General features: G+C 44.5%; 1 protein-coding gene across 1 annotated transcript in view; it reads left to right on the forward strand.

Annotated features, from left to right (window-relative positions):
- Positions 1-20,103, forward strand: part of LOC140200776 (A-type potassium channel modulatory protein KCNIP1-like) — a 206,914-nt gene that overhangs the window by 173,352 nt on the left and 13,459 nt on the right. Inside the window, exons 6-7 of the mRNA XM_072264376.1 lie at positions 10,453-10,557; positions 12,284-12,346. Of these exons, the coding sequence (XP_072120477.1) occupies positions 10,453-10,557; positions 12,284-12,346 (168 nt within the window). The remainder of the gene's footprint in view (positions 1-10,452; positions 10,558-12,283; positions 12,347-20,103) is intronic.

Genomic DNA, 20,103 nt, shown 5'->3' on the forward strand with positions numbered 1-20,103 from the left:
GACCCCAGTTGTTTACAATATATATTAATGACTTAGATGAGGGAATTAAATGCAGCATCTCCAAGTTTGCGGATGACACGAAGCTGGGCGGCAATGTTAGCTGTGAGGAGGATGCTAAGAGGATGCAGGGTGACTTGGATAGGTTAGGTGAGTGGGCAAATTCATGGCAGATGCAATTTAATGTGGATAAATGTGATGTTATCCACTTTGGTGGCAAAAACAGGAAAACAGATTATTATCTGAATGGTGGCCGATTAGGGAAAGGGGAGCTGCAACGAGACCTGGGTGTCATTATACACCAGTCATTGAAAGTGGGCATGCAGGTACAGCAGGTGGTGAAAAAGACGAATGGTATGCTGGCATTCATAGCAAGAAGATTCGAGTACAGGAGCAGGGAGGTACTACTGCAGTTGTACAAGGCCTTGGTGAGACCACACCTGGAGCATTGTGTGCAGTTTTGGTCCCCTAATCTGAGGAAAGACATCCTTGCCATAGAGGGAGTACAAAGAAGGTTCACCAGATTGATTCCTGGGATGGCAGGACTTTCATATGATGAAAGACTGGATGAACTAGGCTTATACTCGTCGGAATTTAGAAGATTGAGGGGGGATCTGATTGAAACGTATAAAATCCTAAAGGGATTGGACAGGCTCGATGCAGGAAGATTGTTCCCGATGTTGGGGAAGTCCAGAACGAGGGGTCACAGTTTGAGGATAAAGGGGAAGCCTTTTAGGACCGAGATTAGGAAAAACTTCTTCACACAGAGAGTGGTGAATCTGTGGAATTCTCTGCCACAGGAAACAGTTGAGGCCAGTTCATTGGCTATATTTAAGAGGGAGTTAGATATGGCCCTTGTGGCTAAAGGGATCAGGGGGTATGGAGGGAAGGCTGGTACAGGGTTCTGAGTTGGATGATCAGCCATGATCATACTGAATGGCGGTGCAGGCCTACTCCTGCAACTATTTTCTATGTTTCTATATATCAACGGAGCTGTAGTGGAGCGTGTATCAAGCTTCAAATTCCTTGGTGTCCACATTTCCAAGGATCTCACCTGGTCCCTGAACTCCTCTATCCTGGTCAGAAAGGTGCAACAGCACCTTTATTTCCTGCGGAGCATGAAGAAAGCCCACCTCTGTCCCAGGTTACTGACGGACTTTTATCGCTGTACCATTGAGAGCATACTCACCAACTGCATCTCAGTGTGGTATGGCAATTGTCCCGTATCGGACCGCAAAGCACTCCAGTGTGTGGTGAAAACTGCCCAGCGGATTATCGGCACCCAATTGCCCACCATTGGGAACATCTACCATAAACGCTGCCTGGGCAGGGCGAAAAGCATTATCAAGGATGCATCTCACCCTAACCATAGACTTTTTACTCTCCTCCCATCCGGTAGGCATTACAGGAGCCTCGGTTCCTGCACCAGCAGGCACAGGAAGAGCTTCTTCCCTGAGGCTATGACCTTGCTGAACTGCACATCACAGCGCTAAGAAATATTGCACCCATATTGTACTTTCTCAGTACTTTAATATTTGTGTGCTGTAGCACTTTTTTAACTGCATTTCACTGGCTTGAATCTGTACTCAGCATAATGATAATAAAGTTGAATCTAATCTAATCTTAGCGCCAGGGATTTAGATGGGGTGGAGTTTATTAGGTGTGTTCAGGAAGATTTCCTGGTGCAATATGCAGGTAAGTCAACTGGAGGAGAAGCTGTACTTGATCTTTTATTGAGAAATGAACCTGGTCAAGTGTCAGATCTCTCAGTGGGAGAGCATTTTGCAGGTAGTGACCACAACTCTATCTCCTTCACCATAGTGCTGGAGAGGGATAGGAACAGACAATTTGGGAAAACTGTCAGTACCTCCAGTTGAACTTTGTCTTTTTGTGTGTTTTCCCCCTAGCTGTCAATCTGTGGTTTTGTATTGCCATGTGCACTTGTTTGTTTTCATGCCCCATGTGCTCCTCTGCCTGCTCCTGCTCTACTCCAGCCTCTGTATTACTGAGTACTCCGCCTCTCACCTGTTTCTCATTATTACCTGTCTTGCTGTGACTTCTGTCTCATTGTGCTCCACCTATCATCTGCCTCTCTGTTTATTGCTCAGTGTATTTCAGTCCTGTGTTTTCACCTGTTTGTTGCCGGATTGTGCCAGTGAATTTTCCTGAGTCTTTCCAGCATTCGTATCTGTCTGTCTGTCTGAATATTGACTCTGCCTGTTTCTCGATTTTGGATTTCTCTGGATGTTTTAATCTCTGCCTGAACTTCGCCGCTGACTTTGTTTGCACCTCGGGATTTGTTACTCAATTATATCACTGTATGCACAGTACTGGGTCTGTGATTGGATCCCTGCTCCTGCGTTCTGACAGAACATTTAATTGGGGAAGGGGGGAATATGATGCCATTAGGCAGGAACTTGTGAGCATAAATTGGGAGCAGATGTTCTCAGGAAAATGCATGGCAGAAATGTGGCAAATATTTAGGAAACATTTGCATGGAGTTCTGCATAGGTATGTTCCATTGAGGCAGTGAAAGGATGGTAGGGTTAAAGAACCATGGTGTACAAAGGATGTAGAAAATCTAGTTAAGAAGAAAAGAAAAGTTTACGAAAGGTTCAAGAAACTAGGCATTGTTAGAGCTGTAAAAAATTACAAGGTTGCTAGAAAGGAGCTTAAGAAAGGAATTAGGAGAGCCAGAAGGGGCCATGAGAAGGCCATGGTGAGCAGGATTAAGGAAATCCCCAAGGCAATCTAAAAGTATGTGAAGAGCAAGAGGATGAGCTGTGTGAGAATAGGACCAATCAGATGTGATAGTGGAAACGTGTGCACAGAGTGGGAGGAGGTAGCAGAGGTACTTAATGAATACTTTGCTTCATTATTCACCAGGGAAAAAGACCTTGGCAGTTGTGGAGATGATTTTCATCAGACTGAAACGCTTGAGCATATAGACATTAAGGACGAGGATGTGCTGGAGCTTTTGAAAAGCATTAAGTTAGACAAGTCACCGGGACCGAATGAGATATGCCCCAGGCTACTGTGGGAAGCATGGGAGGAGATTGCTGAGCCTCTTGCATCATCAATAGGGATGGGAGATGGGAGAAATACCGGAGGATTGGAGGGTTGCAAATGTTGGATCCTTATTCAAGAAAGGGAGTAGAGATAACCCAGGAAATTAACCTAGACCCAGTGAGTCTGACTTAAGTGGTGGGCAAGTTGTTGGAGAAGATCCTGAGAGGCAAGATTTATGAGCATTTGGAGAGACATAATCTGATTAAGGTTGGTCAGCATAGCTTTGTCAAGGTCAGGTCGTGCCTTACGAGCCTGATTGAGGTCTTTGAGGATCCAACAAAACACACTGATGAAGGTACCGCAGTGGATGTAGTGTATATGGATTTCATTAAGGCATTTGATAAGGTTCCCCATGCAAGGCTCCTTCAGAAAGTAATGAGGCATAGGATTCAGGGAGACCTTGCTTTGTGGATCCAGAATTGGCTTGCCAACAGAAGGTAGATAGTTCGTATTCTGCATGGAGGTTGGTGACCAGTGGTGTTCCATAAGGATCTGTTCTGGGGCCCCTCCTCTTTATGATTTTTGTAAATGACCTAGATGAAGAAGTAGAAGGGTGGGTTAGTGAATTTGTTGATGATACAAAGGGTGTTGTGGATAGTCTGGAGAGTTGTCAGAGGTTACAGCGGAACATCAATAGGATGCAGAACTGCGCTGAGAAGTGGCAGATGGAGTTCAACCCAGATAAGTGTGAAGTGGTTCAGTTTGGTAGGTCCAATTTGAAGAATATAATATAAATAGTAAGGCTCTTGGCAGTGTGGAAGATCTGAGAGATCTTGGGGTGCATGTTGATAGTACACTCAAAGCTGCCACGCAGGTTGACAGTGTTGATAAGAAGGCGTAGGGTGTGTTGGCATCCATCAACTGTGGGACTGAGTTCAAGAGCCGTGAGGTAATGTTACAGCTATATAAGATCTTGGTCGACCCCACTTGGAGTACTGTGTTCAGTTCTGGTCACCTCACTACAGGAAGGATATGGATACTATAGAGATTGGAGAGGAGATTTACAAGGATGTTGCCTGGATTAGAGGGCATACCTGATGAGAATAGGTTGCGTGTACTTGGCCTTTTCTCCTTGGAGCGACGGAGGACCTAATTGAGGTGTATAAGATGATGAGGGGCAATGATTGTGTGTATAGTCAGAGGCTTTTTCCCAGGGCTGAAATGGCTAACACGAGGGGACATAGTTTTAAGGTGTTTGGAAATAGGTACCGAGGGGACGTCGGGGGTAAGATTTTCACACAGAGAGTGGTGACCGCATGGAATACACTGCTGGTGGCAGTGGTGGAAGCGGATACAATAGGGTATTTTAAGAGCCTCTTAGATAGGTACATGGAGCTTAGAAAAATAGAGGGCTATGTGCTAGAGAAATTCTCGACACTTTCTAGAGTAGGTTACATGATCGGCACAACATTGTGGGCCAATGAGCCTGTAATGTGCTGTACATTTCTATATACTATGTTCTATGTATACCAAATTCTAGTGATTCTTGAAACTAATGCTTCCTCAATCTCTTCAGTTACCTTTTTGAGAAACCTGGTCTGTATCCATCTGTTCCAGGTGACATCCAACTTCAGACCTGTCGGCCTCCCAAGCAACTTCTCCCTAGTAATAGCAACTGCACTTAGTTCTACCCTTAACATTCTGAAATTCAGGCATTTGCAGTGTCTTCCACAATAAAAACAGATGCAAAATACTTAATAAGTTCATCCACCAGCTTTTTGTCCCCCATCACTATCTTTCAAGCGTTATTTTCTAGTGGTTCAATATCCACTCTCACCTCACTTTTACCCTTTATGTATCTGAAAATAATTTTGGTATCCTCTTTTAAATTATTGGTCAGCTAACAATCATAGTTCATCTTTTCTTTCCCTGTGGCTTTTTTAGTTGCCTTTTGTTGGTTTTTGAAATCTTCTCAATCATCGAGACTCCCACTATTTTGCTATATTATATGTCCCCTCTTTTGTTTTTATACAGTCATTGACTTTCCTTGTCAGCTATGGTTGCCTCATCCTCTGTAGAGAATACTTCTTTGGGATAAATCTATCCTGTACCTTAATTGTTCCCAGAAACTCTAGCCATTGTTGTTCTACCATCCTCCCTGCTAATGTCTCCTTCGAATCAATTTTGTCTAATTCCTCTCTCATGCCTCTGTAGTTCCCTTTACTCCACCATAATACTGAACCTTCCAATTTTAGCTTCTCCCTCTCAAACTGCAGGGTGAATTCTATCGCATTATGATCACTGGCTCCTAAGGGTTCCCTTAACCAAATCTGGTTCATTTCATAACAGCCAATTCAGAATTGCATTTTCCTAATGAGCTCCATCACAAGCTGCTCTAAAAAAATCTCTTATATAATCTACAAATTCATTTTCATGGGATCCAACACAACCAGATTTTCCTAATCTACCTGCTTGACTATCATGACATTGCCCTTTACGTATGCTTTTCCAATCTCCTGTTGTAATTTGTACACCACATCCCAGCTACTGTACGAAGGCCAGTATATAACTCCCATCAGGTCTTTTTACCATTGCACTTTCTTAACTCTACACATAATGATGCTATGTCCTCCTCTTTCTAAAGATTTATTTTATTGTTTTTTTTACCAACAAAGCCACCCCACGTCCTCTACCTGCCTGTTCTTTCAATACAATGTGTATCCTTAGATGATAAACTCCCAACTGTGATCCTTTAGCCACGACTCCGTGATGCCAATGTGTAACTGTGCTTCACAATCTTATTCTATATGCATTCAAATATAACGCTTTTTCCAATTTTCCCCCTTGTTACTGGAAGTTAAATTTTTACCCCTTTGTAAACTTTTTGTTTTCTTTACTCTGGAGACTTTTGTAACCTTTCCTGCACTCTCCTTCCCTTTTACTTTATCCTCACTGTTTCAACCTATTGAACTGCGCAAACCTTCCACCCATCCCACTGACTACAATTTTGCCCTGTCAACTGCCTATCCATGCTCACAGTCTCAGTAAACACTTTACCTACCTGTATACCAACTGACCCATTCTCTGCCTTATCACTCTGGTTCCTATTCCCTTGTCAAATTAGTTTAAACCCTCCTTAACAGCTTGAGCAGACCTGCTCACAAGGATATTAGTCCCCCCCTTGGGTTTAGGCCTAACCCATCCTTTTTGTGCAGGTCATGTCTTCCCCAGAAGAGATCTCAGTGATCCATAAATCTAAAATTTTGACTTCATACCAATTCTAAACTCCTATTCTTAACTTCACTGGCTCATGGTACCTGCAGCAATCCAGAGATTACTTACCTTGAGGTCATGCTGTTCAGCTTTCTACCTAGCTCCCTATATTCTCTCTTCAGGACCTTACTCTTTTTCCTACTCATGTCATTGGACCAATATATACCACAACTTCTGGTTGTTTACCTTCTGCCTTTAGAATGCTGTGAACCCGAACTCTGATTCTGGCACAGGGAGACAACATATTATTTGTATATCTCTTTCATATCCACAAACCATCTGTCTTGTCCTCTAACTATCGAATTCCTATCACCACTGCACTCTTCTTTGCATCCCTTCCCTTCTGAGCCACAGAGCCAAACTCGGGTCACTGTGGCTTTCCCTTCGTAGGTCATCGCTCCCCCAATTGTATCAAACAGTATGCTTATTATTGAGGGGAGTAGTCACAGATGTTTTAAAAAATATGTAAGGGTCTTTGCCCCACTGACTCCCTATTGCCTAGGGTGAATAGCCGTCAACCCCGCCAAACTGTGCAATTGCTTTGGTGCAGATAAGGTGTGAGTCGCCCAATGATCAGCCACGACACAAATATGAAACAATATACAAAGTGCGAGTAAAGAATGATACTTTATAGCAAATTTTTGGTGTTGGGTTAGTAGAAACAACTACAACAAAAAGCGCCACATGAGTAACTTATCAGTCTTGTGCACATAATATTTTAATACTTTGGAGCTCATGCCTCCGATTCCATCCACAACGTCCTTCCGAGACTCCGGCCACCATCCGAACCCCTGAGGTCTGGTGTCCGCCGCCCGGGAGCCGCCATCTGTTCCTCACACGTCCATCCTCTCTGCTCGCCTCCCAAAAAAGCCCCGCGCTCCTCAACTCAGCACACATATACAAGATAACAGAACATGACTTCCATTGACTAACAAATGAATACAATTTCCATTATCTCCCTGTATAACCCAAATATTGCAGTTACAGAGAACCCCTTGCTCAGCAGTTAACATTACAGGAAGCCATTTTAATATAACACTTCAGAGAAGCCATTTTGGTAATAAGTGATCAACAGTTAACAGCCCTACAAATATTTTGTGGAACAGGCTATTTCGGTCCTTCCAGCCACACTACACGACAACCCTAATCATGGAACAATTTACACTGACCAATCAATCTACTGGACTGTGGAAGGAAATGAGAGCACCTGGAGGAAACCCACATGCACATGGGAAGGAATGTACAAACCTGCTTATAGAGAAACCAGAATTTAACTCTGAACTCCAGTGCCTGAGCTGTAATAGCTTTGGTCCCATGGCATCCCTACACTACCACAGTGCCCTCTGAATTCACTGCACTATTTGCCTATCCCTTTTCCATCTTGTGACGGTCACTCAGCTACCTGCCTCCTGCAACCTAGGTCTGACTACCTCCCTGTAGGTCTTGTCTATCAGCTGCTAATTCTCCTGAATAAGCCGAAGGTGACCGCACTACAACTCCATTTCCTAATTCGGTTCATAAGGAGCTGCAGCTGGTTGCACGTCCCACATCTCACAGGAAAAGCACGTAACTGACCCTGGGCTGATTGGTAGGTGAAGATGTTGCTAAAGTCAACAAGTAGGAATGTGACGTACAGTAGGTGCCTTTATAATCCAGATTGTCCAGAGGTGAATGTATAGCCAGGGAGATGGGATCTACCATGTGTGGTCTGGTATACTGATATACTATGCAAGGTTGCATGGATGAACTGCAACAAATGTTCATCCCAGTTTGGTAAAAGAATAAATCAAGGAAGGTAGTGCACCCGTGGCTGACAAGAGAAATTAGGGATAGTATCAATTCCAAAGAAGCAGCATACAAATTAGCCAGAGAAAGTGGCTCACCTGAGGACTGGGAGAAATTCAGGGTTCAGCAGAGGAGGACAAAGGGCTTAATTAGGAAGGGGAAAAAAGATTATGAGAGAAAACTGGCAGGCAACATAAAAACGGACTAAAAGCTTTTATAGATATGTGAAAAGGAAAAGACTGGTAAAGACAAATGTAGGTCCCCTGCAGGCAGAAACAGGTGAATTGGTTATGGGGAGCAAGGACGTGGCAGACCAATTGAATAATTACTTTGGTTCTGTCTTCACTAAGGAGGACATAAATAATCTTCCAGAAATAGTAGGGGACAGAGGGTCCAGTGAGATGGAGGAACTGAGGGAAATACATGTTAGTAGGGAAGTGGTGTTAGGTAAATTGAAGGGATTGAAGGCAGATAAATCCCCAGGGCCAGATGGTCTGCATCCCAGGGTGCTTAAGGAAGTAGCCCAAGAAATAGTGGATGCATTAGTGATAATTTTTCAAAACTCATTAGATTCTGGACTAGTTCCTGAGGATTGGAGGGTGGCTAATGTAACTCCACTTTTTAAAAAAGGAGGGAGAGAGAAACCGGGGAATTATAGACCGGTTAGCCTAACGTCGGTGGTGGGGAAACTGCTGGAGTCAGTTATCAAGGATGTGATAACAGCACATTTGGAAAGTGGTGAAATGATCGGACAAAGTCAGCATGGATTTGTGAAAGGAAAATCATGTCTGACGAATCTCATAGAATTTTTTGAGGATGTAACTAGTAGAGTGGATAGGGGAGAACCAGTGGATGTGGTATATTTGGATTTTCAGAAGGCTTTTGACAAGGTCCCACACAGGAGATTAGTGTGCAAACTTAAAGCACACGGTATTGGGGGTAAGGTATTGGTGTGGGTGGAGAGTTGGTTAGCAGACAGGAAGCAAAGAGTGGGAATAAACGGGACCTTTTCAGAATGGCAGGCAGTGACTAGTGGGGTACCGCAAGGCTCAGTGCTGGGACCCCAGTTGTTTACAATATATATTAATGACTTGGATGACGGAATTAAATGCAGCATCTCCAAGTTTGCGGATGACACGAAGCTGGGTGGCAGTGTTAGCTGTGAGGAGGATGCTAAGAGGATGCAGGGTGACTTGGATAGGTTGGGTGAGTGGGCAAATTCACGGCAGATGCAATTTAATGTGGATAAATGTGAAGTTATCCACTTTGGTGGCAAAAATAGGAAAACAGATTATTATCTGAATGGTGGCCGATTAGGAAAAGGGGAGGTGCAACGTGACCTGGGTGTCATTATACACCAGTCATTGAAAGTGGGCATGCAGGTACAGCAGGCGGTGAAAAAGGCGAATGGTATGCTGGCATTTATAGCGAGAGGATTTGAGTACTGGAGCAGGGAGGTACTACTGCAGTTGTACAAGGCCTTGGTGAGACCGCACCTGGAGTATTGTGTGCAGTTTTGGTCCCCTAATCTGAGGAAAGACATCCTTGCCATAGAGGGAGTACAGAGAAGGTTCACCAGATTGATTCCTGGGATGGCAGGACTTTCATATGAAGAAAGAATGGATGAACTGGGCTTGTACTCGTTGGAATTTAGAAGATTAAGGGGGGATCTGATTGAAACGTATAAGATCCTAAAGGGATTGGACAGGCTAGATGCAGGAAGATTGTTCCCGATGTTGGGGAAGTCCAGAACGAGGGGTCACAGTTTGAGGATAGAGGGGAAGCCTTTTAGGACTGAGATTAGGAAAAACTTCTTCACACAGAGAGTGGTGAATCTGTGGAATTCTCTGCCACAGGAAACAGTTGAGGCCAGTTCATTGGCTATATTTAAGAGGGAGTTAGATATGGCCCTTGTGGCTACGGGGGTCAGGGGGTATGGAGGGAAGGCTGGGGCGGTGTTCTGAGTTGGATGATCAGCCATGATCATAATAAATGGCGGTGCAGGCTCGAAGGGCCGAATGGCCTACTCCTGCACCTATTTTCTATGTTTCTATGTGTACAGTGGGTGGTTGATATATTGATACTGGGTATACAAGGGGCAAGTTCATGTACAGGCGATATAGAAGTTAAAGAGAAGCAAGGACTGGATAAGCCCAGAATGGGGGCTGTGTGGAGACTGGTAGCAGCGTGATGAAGGCAGGATGAATCAGTAGAGTACAGGCAGTCTGTGGTGGTGGAAATGCGGGGCAGTGTGCTTATGTAGCTGTTTGTTGTTGGGGATGGGGAAGGTAGCAAGGCCTTGTGAGGTGTTTGGGCACTCGGTGCTGGGGGTGGTGTGGAGGGTCTGTATGAGGAGGTGGTGAGCTGTTTGTGTTGCTGACTCTGCAGGAGATGACAGACATTGTGAGGGCCATCTACGACATGATGGGGAAGTACACCTACCCTGTGCTGAAGGACGATGCTCCCAGGCATCACGTGGATGTCTTCTTTCAGGTAGGACCTGTTTCTGAAGTTTTTGCAGAGAAACCCTCAGTTTTTGGGAGGAGTGCAATGCCAAGGTCTGCCATGAGTGAGCACAGCTAAGGGTGTTGGTTATTCACCTTGGACATGCTGATCTTGGATTGGTTTTTGTACATGTCATGTATTGGGGCTGTGTCAGGTGGGAAGGAGGCAACCAGAAGCACACACCCTGTACTCACACTGAACACCATCAGGGCACTGGTTTCAGCAGGTGGTGTCAGATTGTGGCAGGAGCTGAGTATTCACCCACCATGGACATTTTAGGACATCCCAAGGTCACAAGCTGTCAAGATGTCTGGCCACACACATCAAAGTTGCTGGTGAACGCAGCAGGCCAGGCAGCATCTCTAGGAAGAGGTACAGTGGACGTTTCGGGCCGAGACCCTTCGTCAGGACTGCCCCACCTCCCCCTCGTACCCCATCCACCATTCATCCACATACACACATTCTTTCTCTCCCTCTCCCCCCACCACTGTCCCTCTGACCACACCCCCGGCCCATCCCCTGGGCCCTTCTCCCCACCTCCCCCTCCCCGGCCATTGGGTCTTCTGCTTCATCCAGCAGTGTTCAGCTAACTGTGCTAGGGCTTTGTCATCAGACATTGCCCATGGGATAGTGTAACACCCCTTCAATATGGTGTGAGTTTATACCAGACTGCCTTCTAATTCAGAAGAAGCAACAGCAGCTGCTGCTGAACGCGGTTGGTACTAAGGAGGATTTGGCTTCTTGTACATAGAGCCCAGATAAACTGTTGGCCCATATTTGACCATATCCAATGCTGCTGGGTGGATCCCAGAGCCACAGAGCAATACAGCGCAGATGCCAGTCCTTTATACCAATCACAGTGCCTACCCAGCGAGTCCAAATTTCCCGCAGTCAGCCGATATCCCTTCAAGCCCCACCCCTCCATGTACTTATCAAGTGCTTCTTAAATTATACTATTGTACTTGCCCCAACCACTTCCTCAATTTACTCACCAGTCTCTCATGAAAAGGTTGCCCCTCAGTTTCCTTCTTAAATCTTTCATTCTCACATATATCTATGCCCACAGATTTTGGACTCCCCTACCCTGGGGGAAACACTGTTACCATACACCTTATCATTTTAATCATATCTATAAGGTTGTCCCTCATTCTCCATGTTCCAAGGACTAAAGATCCAACCTCTCTCTCTATAACTCAGGCCTACAAGCCCATGGGTCTGTAGTTCAGCCACCTGGCTGGTGGTTCTAGTATCTGACTTGTCCCAGCCTGTTTCTGTTTGGCCTATTCCAGTCTGTGTGTCTTGTCTGTAGTTGTCTGCTTGTTCAGATGCTTCTCAAATGAGGCAAGAAGACCTTCCCTCAACAGTTTGCAGTGTGTTACAGATTGCAACCATTGTCATTGACAAGGAGCAGCAGCAAACCCTTGGGAAGTGATGTGGACTGTCCATTGGAGGTTGCATATTGTCCTGAGGGGAGGTCTGGCATCTTAAGCAATTGTTTGTGAGTGGATTGGAGTTCATATACCTTTGGTCCTTAACATTCCATTGGTGGCTATGGACATGAGAAGATGGAAATTCTCAAATAATTTCGGTATTCATTTGATCATGACTTTAAAATTGACTGTGGCTGCTTCTTGCTTGGAACAGACTATTGCTAATTCTTAGTGAACCTTATAGAGGCAGCTCTTCATGAACATTAATATTTTTCCTTCTACAGAAAATGGACCAAAACAAAGATGGCGTGGTGACTCTGGATGAATTTATAGAATCCTGCCTACAGGTAGATGGCTTGTCACTATGACCACTGGTCACATCTGCATACATCAGCCTCACTACCTGGGGAACCATTGGCTAATAACAACAGGCACTGACCAAGGAGATCAAGGCCCGATGTAGTCAGTGAAGCAAGATAATTGGAAATAAAGCACAGTCCTTCATCAACATCACCAACATCATCATCATCGAGTTATAGAGTAATACAGCATAGAAACAGGCCCAACTGGTCCATGCTGGCCAAGCACCTAAGAACAGAGAAGAGTAGAGCACAGTATAGGCCCTTTGGCCCACGATGTTGTGTCAATCTTTTAACCTGCTCTAAGATCAGTCTAACCCTTCCTTCCCAGAGAAGCCTCCATTTTCTTCTATGATCCATATGCTTGTCAATGAGTTTCTTAGGTGCCCCCAATGTATCTACCTCTGCCACTACACCGGACAGGACACTCACCTCTCTGTGTAAAGAACTTACCTCTGACATCCCCCTAATACTTTCCTCCAATCACCTTAAGCTTGTGCCCCTTGTATTAGCCACTTCTGCCCTGTGAGTAAGTCTCTGCTAGCCACTCTATCTGTGCCTCTTGTACACCTCTTTCAAGTCACATCCCATCCTCCAAAGAGAAAACCCCTTGCTCGCTCATCCTGTCTTCTGAAGACATGCTGGGAGTGGGTTAAGCTAATCTGACAGGAAGATGGGAGGCAGTATGATAGAGCTGAGGATGAGCCAGCAGGTTTACAAGTAGCTGATGGGTGTAACATGAATGTAAGGAAGGACAAGCCAATTATTGGGTACAAATGCAGACAGAGCAAAGAGTTAAATTGTACCACAGAAGCAAAATTCAAGATTACAGGAGCTGTACTTAATTGCATGTAGCATTCGGAATAAGGTGGACAAACCCGTGGCGCGATTAGAGATTGGTCGGTGTGACGTTTTGGGCATTACTGAGTCGTGACTGAAAGAAGGCTATAGCTGGGAGCTTAACATCAAAGGATATACTTTGTATTGAAAGGACAGGCAAGAAGGAATAGGTGGTGGTGTAGCTCTGTTGGTAAGAGTTGGAATTACATCTTTAGAAAGAGGTGACATAGGGTCAGAGAATGTTGAATTTTTGTGGGGGGAGTTAAAAAATTGCAAGGGTGAAAAAAACCATTATGAGAATCATCTATGGTTCTCCAAATAGTAGCCAAGATGTGGGGCTTGAGATTGCAAAGGGATCTGGAAAAAGCATGTAATAACGGTAATGACACAGTTATAATGGGTTCTTCAATATGCAAAGGGAGTAGGAAAATCAGGTTGGTTTTGGACTGCAAGAGAGGGAATTTGTTGAATGCCCACACAGGCTTTTTAGAGCAGCCTGTGCTTAAGCCTATTCTGGGAAAGGCTATCTTAGATTGGGTGTGGTGTAATAACCCAGATCTTATTAGGGAGCTTAATGTAAAGGAGCCTTTAGGAGGTAGTGATCATAATATGATTGAATTCATACTGCAATTTGAAAGGGAGAAGCATAAGTCAGATGTGTCAGTACCGCAGTGGAATAAAGGGAATTACAGAGGCTTCAGAGAAGTGCCTGCCCAGGGGGATTGAAGGAGGATGCGGGTGGGGATAATGGCAGAGCAGAGATGGTTGACGTTTCTGGCAATAGTTCACGAGACACAAGATAGATATATCCCACAGAAGAAGATATTCTCAAATGGCAGGGGTAGGCAACTGTGGCTGACAAGGGAAGCTAAGGACTGCATAAAAAGGCAAGGAAAGGGTATGTCAGGTAGCAAAAGTGATGGGAAGTTGGATGATTGGGAAGCTTTTAAAATCCAACAAAAAGCAACTACAAACAGCTATAAGGGAAAAGCTGAAATATGTGGACAAACCAGCCAATAATATAAAGCAGGATACCTGAAGTTTTTTAGTTATGTAAAGAGTAAAAGGGAAGTGAGAGTTGATATTGGACCACTGGAAAATGATACTGGGGAGATGGTAATAGGGGACAAAGAAATGGCAGATTACCTTAATAAATAATATTACAGCTATATAAGAACCAGGTTAGACCCCACTTGGAGTACTGTGCTCAGTTCTAGTCACCTCATTTCAGGAAGGATGTGGATACTATAGAAAGAGTGCAGAGGAGATTTATAAGGCTGTTGCCTGGATTGGAGAGCATGCCTTATCAGAATAGGTTGAGTGTACTTGGCCTTTTCTTCTTGGAGCGATGGAGGATGAGAGGTGATCTGATAGAGGTGTATAAGATAATGAGAGGCATAGATCATGTGGATAGTCAGAGGCTTTTTCCCAGGGCTGAAATGGCTAACACGAGGGGGCATAGTTTTAAGGTGCTTGGAAGTAGGTACAAGGTGGATGTCAGAGGTAAATTTTTCACATAGAAGGTGCTGGGTTCATGGAGTGCACTGCCGGCAACAGTGGTGGAGGCATATTCAATAGGATCTTTTAAGAAACTCTTAGATAGGTACATGGAGCTTGGAAAAGTAGAGTGCTATGTGGTAGGGTAATTCTAGGCAGTTTCTAGAGCAGGTTACGTGGTCGGCACAACATTGTGGGCCGAAGGGCCTGTAATGTGATGGAGGTTTCTATGTTCTATGGATGGCACTTCAAAATTGAGGGGCAACTTTTTAGATCAAAGGTAAGGATGAATTTTTTTAACTAGGGAGTAGTGAATGTGTGGAGTGCTCTGCTGCAGACTGCGGTAGAGGCCATGTCCATGGGTATATTTAAGGTGGAAGTTGAGAGTTTTCTGATCGGTCAGAGTATCAAAGGATCTGGTGAGAAGGCAGGCAAATGGAGTTGAGTGAGATCCGGGATCATCCAAGTTGGAATGGGGAGCAGACTCGATAGGCTGAATGGCCTAATTCTGTTCCTATGTCTCATGGTCTTATGAACTCCAGTCCTGGCAGCATGCAGGTAAATCTCCTCTGCACCCCCTCTAAAGCTTCCACATCCTTCCTATAATGAAGTGACAAAAGCTAAGCACAATATTTCAAACGTGGTCTAACCTGAGTTGTATAGTGCTGCAACATTGTCTCACGACTTTTGAGCTCAATCTCCCAACTAATGAAGGCCAACTCACCATTCACCTTCTCAACAACCCTATCAGCATGCAGCCACTCTGAGGGATCTATGGAACTGGACCCCAAGATCCCTCTATTCCTCCACGCAGCCAATAATCCAGCCATTAACCCCATATTCTCCCTTCAAATTTGACCTTCCAAAACGAATCACTTCACACTGTTCCAGATTGAACTCCATTTGCCACTTCTCAGCCCAGCTTTGCATCTTGTCACTGGCCCACTGCAAACTTACCAATGCACCCTTCACTTTCTGTCCAACTCACTTATGAAAACGGCAAAGAGCAGAGGTCCCAGAACAGGTATCTATAAAACACCGTGGTCACCAACTTCCAGGCAGAATATTCTCCATCTACCATCCTCTGCCTTTTTTGTGCAAGCCAATTCTGTACCACACAGCCAGGTTTCCCTGAATCCGATGCCTGCTGACTTTCTGGATGAGCCTACTTTGAGGAACCTTATCAAATGCCTTACTAAAATTGATGTACAGCACATCCATTGCTCCAGCTCTACCAATACATCCTCAATAAATTCCTTAACATACTGACACTTACAGCTATCTCGACTATATCAATTCCCACCTGTCACATGTATAAATGCCATTCCCCTTCCTCTGTCTCTGTTACATCTGTTCTCAGGATGAGACTTTCCTTTTGTTAGCACCTGAGATGTTGTCCTCCTTCAAAGAACATGGTTTCCCTTCCTCTACCATTGATACTTCCCTCACTCGCATCTCTTCCATTTCCGAAACATCTGCCCTCATCTGTCTTCCTGCCACTTTAACACATCATTCTCTGCAACTTCCAACCACCAAAAAATCTTTATCTTCTCCCCCTCCCACTCTCCTCTTTCTGCAGGGATTGTTTTCTCCACGATTCTCGTGTCCATTCAACCCTCCCGAAGCAGAACAAATACTGCACCTGCCCATTCACCTCCTCCCTCACAATCATTCAGGCCTCAAACAGTTCTCCTAAGTGAGGCTTCTCTTTACCTGAAAGTCTTTCTGGGTTAACTGCTGTATCCAGTGCTACCGTTGAGGCCTCCTCTACATCAGTGAGACCTGACATAGATTGGGACCGCTTTGTTGAGCATCTTCGCTCCGTCTGCACAAGCAGCTTTTCCCAGTGGCCAAAAAATTTAATTCCACTCTCCAGTCCCATTATGACGTGTCAATCCATGACCTCTACTACTGCCACAGTGAAGCCACTCTCAGGTTGGAGGAGCAACAGCTCATATTTTATTTGGCAGCCTCCAAGCTGATGGCAATAACATTGATTTCTCCAGGTATTTTTCCTTCCTCCTTATTCTCCCCTTTTCCATTTCCCATTCTGACTTCTTTATAACCCTTTCGCATCTCCTCACCTGACAATCACCTCACTCTGGTGTCCCTCCTCCTTCCATTTCTTCCATGTTTCACTCTTCTCTCCAATCAGATTACTTCTTCTTTAGCCCTTTACCTTTACCACCTATCACCTCCCAGCTCCCCTACCCAGCTACCTTCCCACTCACCTGCCTTCACCTATCACCTCTCAGTTTGTATCCCTTCCCCTTTCCCATACCTTCTGGCTTCTACCCGCTTTCCTTTCCAGTCCTGATGAAGGGTCTTGGCCTGAAGCATCAACTCTTTATACCTCTCGGTAGATGCTGTCTCACCTGCTGTGCTTCTCCAGCTCTTCATGTGTGTTATTCAAAGAAATTAATCGTGCTCATAAGGCATAACCTGCCTTTCAAAAAGTCATGCTGATCCTAAATCAGATGGTACACCTCCATATACTCATAAATTCTGTCTCTAAGAATCCTCTCCAATAATTTTCCCACCACTGAAGAAAGGCTGACTGGTCTATAATCATCTGGGTTAACTGTACTCTCTTTCTTGAAGAAAGGAATAACATTTGCCACTCAATCATCTGGGACTACTCCAGTGGCTAGTAACGATGCCAAAATCATTGCCAAAGGTGCAACAATCTCTTCCCTCACTTCCCGTAGTAACCTGGAGTGCATCCCATCTTCAGGACACTTACAAAGATAGGTGTGTAAAAAAGGCCTGAAGGATCACTGGGGACCCAAGTCACCCCAGTCACAAACTGTTCCAGCTGCTACCATCTGGGAAGTGGTACCGCAGCATAAAAGCCAGACCAACAGGCTCCGGGACAGCTTCTCCCACCAGACCGTCAGACTGCTTAATTCATGCTGATGCAACTGTATTTCTATGTTAAATTGACTATCCTGTTGTACATAATATCTATTATAAATTACTATAAATTGTACATTGCACATTTAGACGGAGACATAATGTAAAGATTTTTACTCCTCATGTATGTAGGAAATAAAGTCAATTCAATTCATGTGGGAGAATGTGGAGGTGAGAGATTGGAACTACAGAGAGGTAGTCATCCCCAAGCTCCAGCAGGCATGTAGCTGTGTGACTGTTAGGAGAGGGAAAGGGACAAGGTAGACAGTGCAGACCCTGTCTCAATAATAAGTACATGTATAATACTTTAGATACTGTTGGGGGGGACATCCTACAAGTGGATATCTCCAACAAGAGAGTTGTAAAAGAGTGCCTGAAGGCTTTGTGTGTCAATGCAAGGAGCATTCGTAATAAGGTGGATGAATTGAAAGTGCAGATTGTTATTAATGATTATGATATAGTTGGGATCACAGAGACATGGCTCCAGGCTGACCAGGGATGGGAGCTCAACGTTCAGGGATATTCAATATTCAGGAGGGATAGACATGAAGGAAGGGGAGGTGGGGTGGCGTTGCTGGTTAAAGAAGAGATGAACACAATAGAAAGGAAGGACACAAGATGTGGAATCGATATGGGTAGAGCTGCGTAACACTAAGGGGCAGAAGACGCTGGTGGGAGTTGTGTACAGGCTACCTAACAGTAGTAGTGAGGTCGGAGATGGTATTAAACAGGAAATTAGAAATGTGTGCAATAAAGGAACAGCAGTTATAATGGGTGACTTCAATCTACATGTAGATTGGGTGAACCAAATTGGTAAAGGTGCTGAGGAAGAGGATTTCTTGGAATGTATGCGGGATGGTTTTTTGAACCAACATGCCGAGGAACCAACAAGAGAGCAGGCTATTCTGGACTGGGTCTTGAGCAATGAGGAAGGGTTAATTAGCGATCTTGTCGTGAGAGGCCCCTTGGGTAAGAGTGACCATAATATGGTGGAATTCTTCATTAAGATGGAGAGTGACATAGTTAATTCAGAAACAAAGGTTCTGAACTTAAAGAGGGGTAACTTGAAGGTATGAGACGTGAATTAGCTAAGATAGACTGGCAAATGACACTTAAAGGATTGACGGTGGATATGCAATGGCAAGCATTTAAAGGTTGCATGGATGAACTACAACAATTGTTCATCCCAGTTTGGCAAAAGAATAAATCAAGGAAGGTAGTGCACCCATGACTGACAAGAGAAATTAGGGATAGTATCAATTCCAAAGAAGAAGCATACAAATTAGCCAGAGAAAGTGGCTCACCTGAGGACTGGGAGAAATTCAGATTTCAGCAGAGGAGGACAAAGGGCTTAATTAGGAAGGGGAAAAAAGATTATGAGAGAAAACTGGCAGGCAACATAAAAACAGACTGTAAAAGCTTTTATAGATATGTAAAAAGGAAAAGACTGGTAAAGACAAATGTAGGTCCCCTGCAGACAGAAATAGGTGAATTGATTATGGGGAGCAAGGACATGGCAGACCAATTGAATAATTACTTTGGTTCTGTCTTCACTAAGGAGGACATAAATAATCTTCCAGAAATAGTAGGGGACAGAGGGTCCAGTCAGATGGAGGAACTGAGCGAAATACATGTTAGTATGGAAGTGGTGTTAGGTAAATTGAAGGGATTGAAGGCAGATGAATCCCCAGGGCCAGATGGTCTGCATCCCAGAGTGCTTAAGGAAGTAGCCCAAGAAATAGTGGATGCATTAGTGATAATTTTTCAAAACTCGTTAGTTCTGGACTAGTTCCTGAGGATTGGAGGGTGGCTAATGTAACTCCACTTTTTAAAAAAGGAGGGAGAGAGAAACCGGGGAATTATAGACCGGTTAGCCTAACGTCGGTGGTGGGGAAACTGCTGGAGTCAGTTATCAAGGATGTGATAACAGCACATTTGGAAAGCGGTGAAATGATCGGACAAAGTCAGCATGGATTTGTGAAAGGAAAATCATGTCTGACGAATCTCATAGAATTTTTTGAGGATGTAACTAGTAGAGTGGATAGGGGAGAACCAGTGGATGTGGTATATTTGGATTTTCAGAAGGCTTTTGACAAGGTCCGACACAGGAGATTAGTGTGCAAACTTAAAGCACACGGTATTGGGGGTAAGGTATTGGTGTGGGTGGAGAGTTGGTTAGCAGACAGGAAGCAAAGAGTGGGAATAAACGGGACCTTTTCAGAATGACAGGCGGTGACTAGTGGGGTACCGCAAGGCTCAGTGCTGGGACCCCAGTTGTTTACAATATATATTAATGACTTGGATGAGGGAATTAAATGCAGCATCTCCAAGTTTGCAGATGACACGAAGCTGGGTGGCAGTGTTAGCTGTGAGGAGGATGCTAAGAGGATGCAGGGTGACTTGGATAGGTTGGGTGAGTGGGCAAATTCATGGCAGATGCAATTTAATGTGGATAAATGTGAAGTTATCCACTTTGGTGGCAAAAATAGGAAAAC

The sequence above is a fragment of the Mobula birostris genome, chromosome 7, assembly GCF_030028105.1.
Source record: "Mobula birostris isolate sMobBir1 chromosome 7, sMobBir1.hap1, whole genome shotgun sequence".
Lineage (NCBI taxonomy): Eukaryota > Metazoa > Chordata > Chondrichthyes > Myliobatiformes > Myliobatidae > Mobula > Mobula birostris.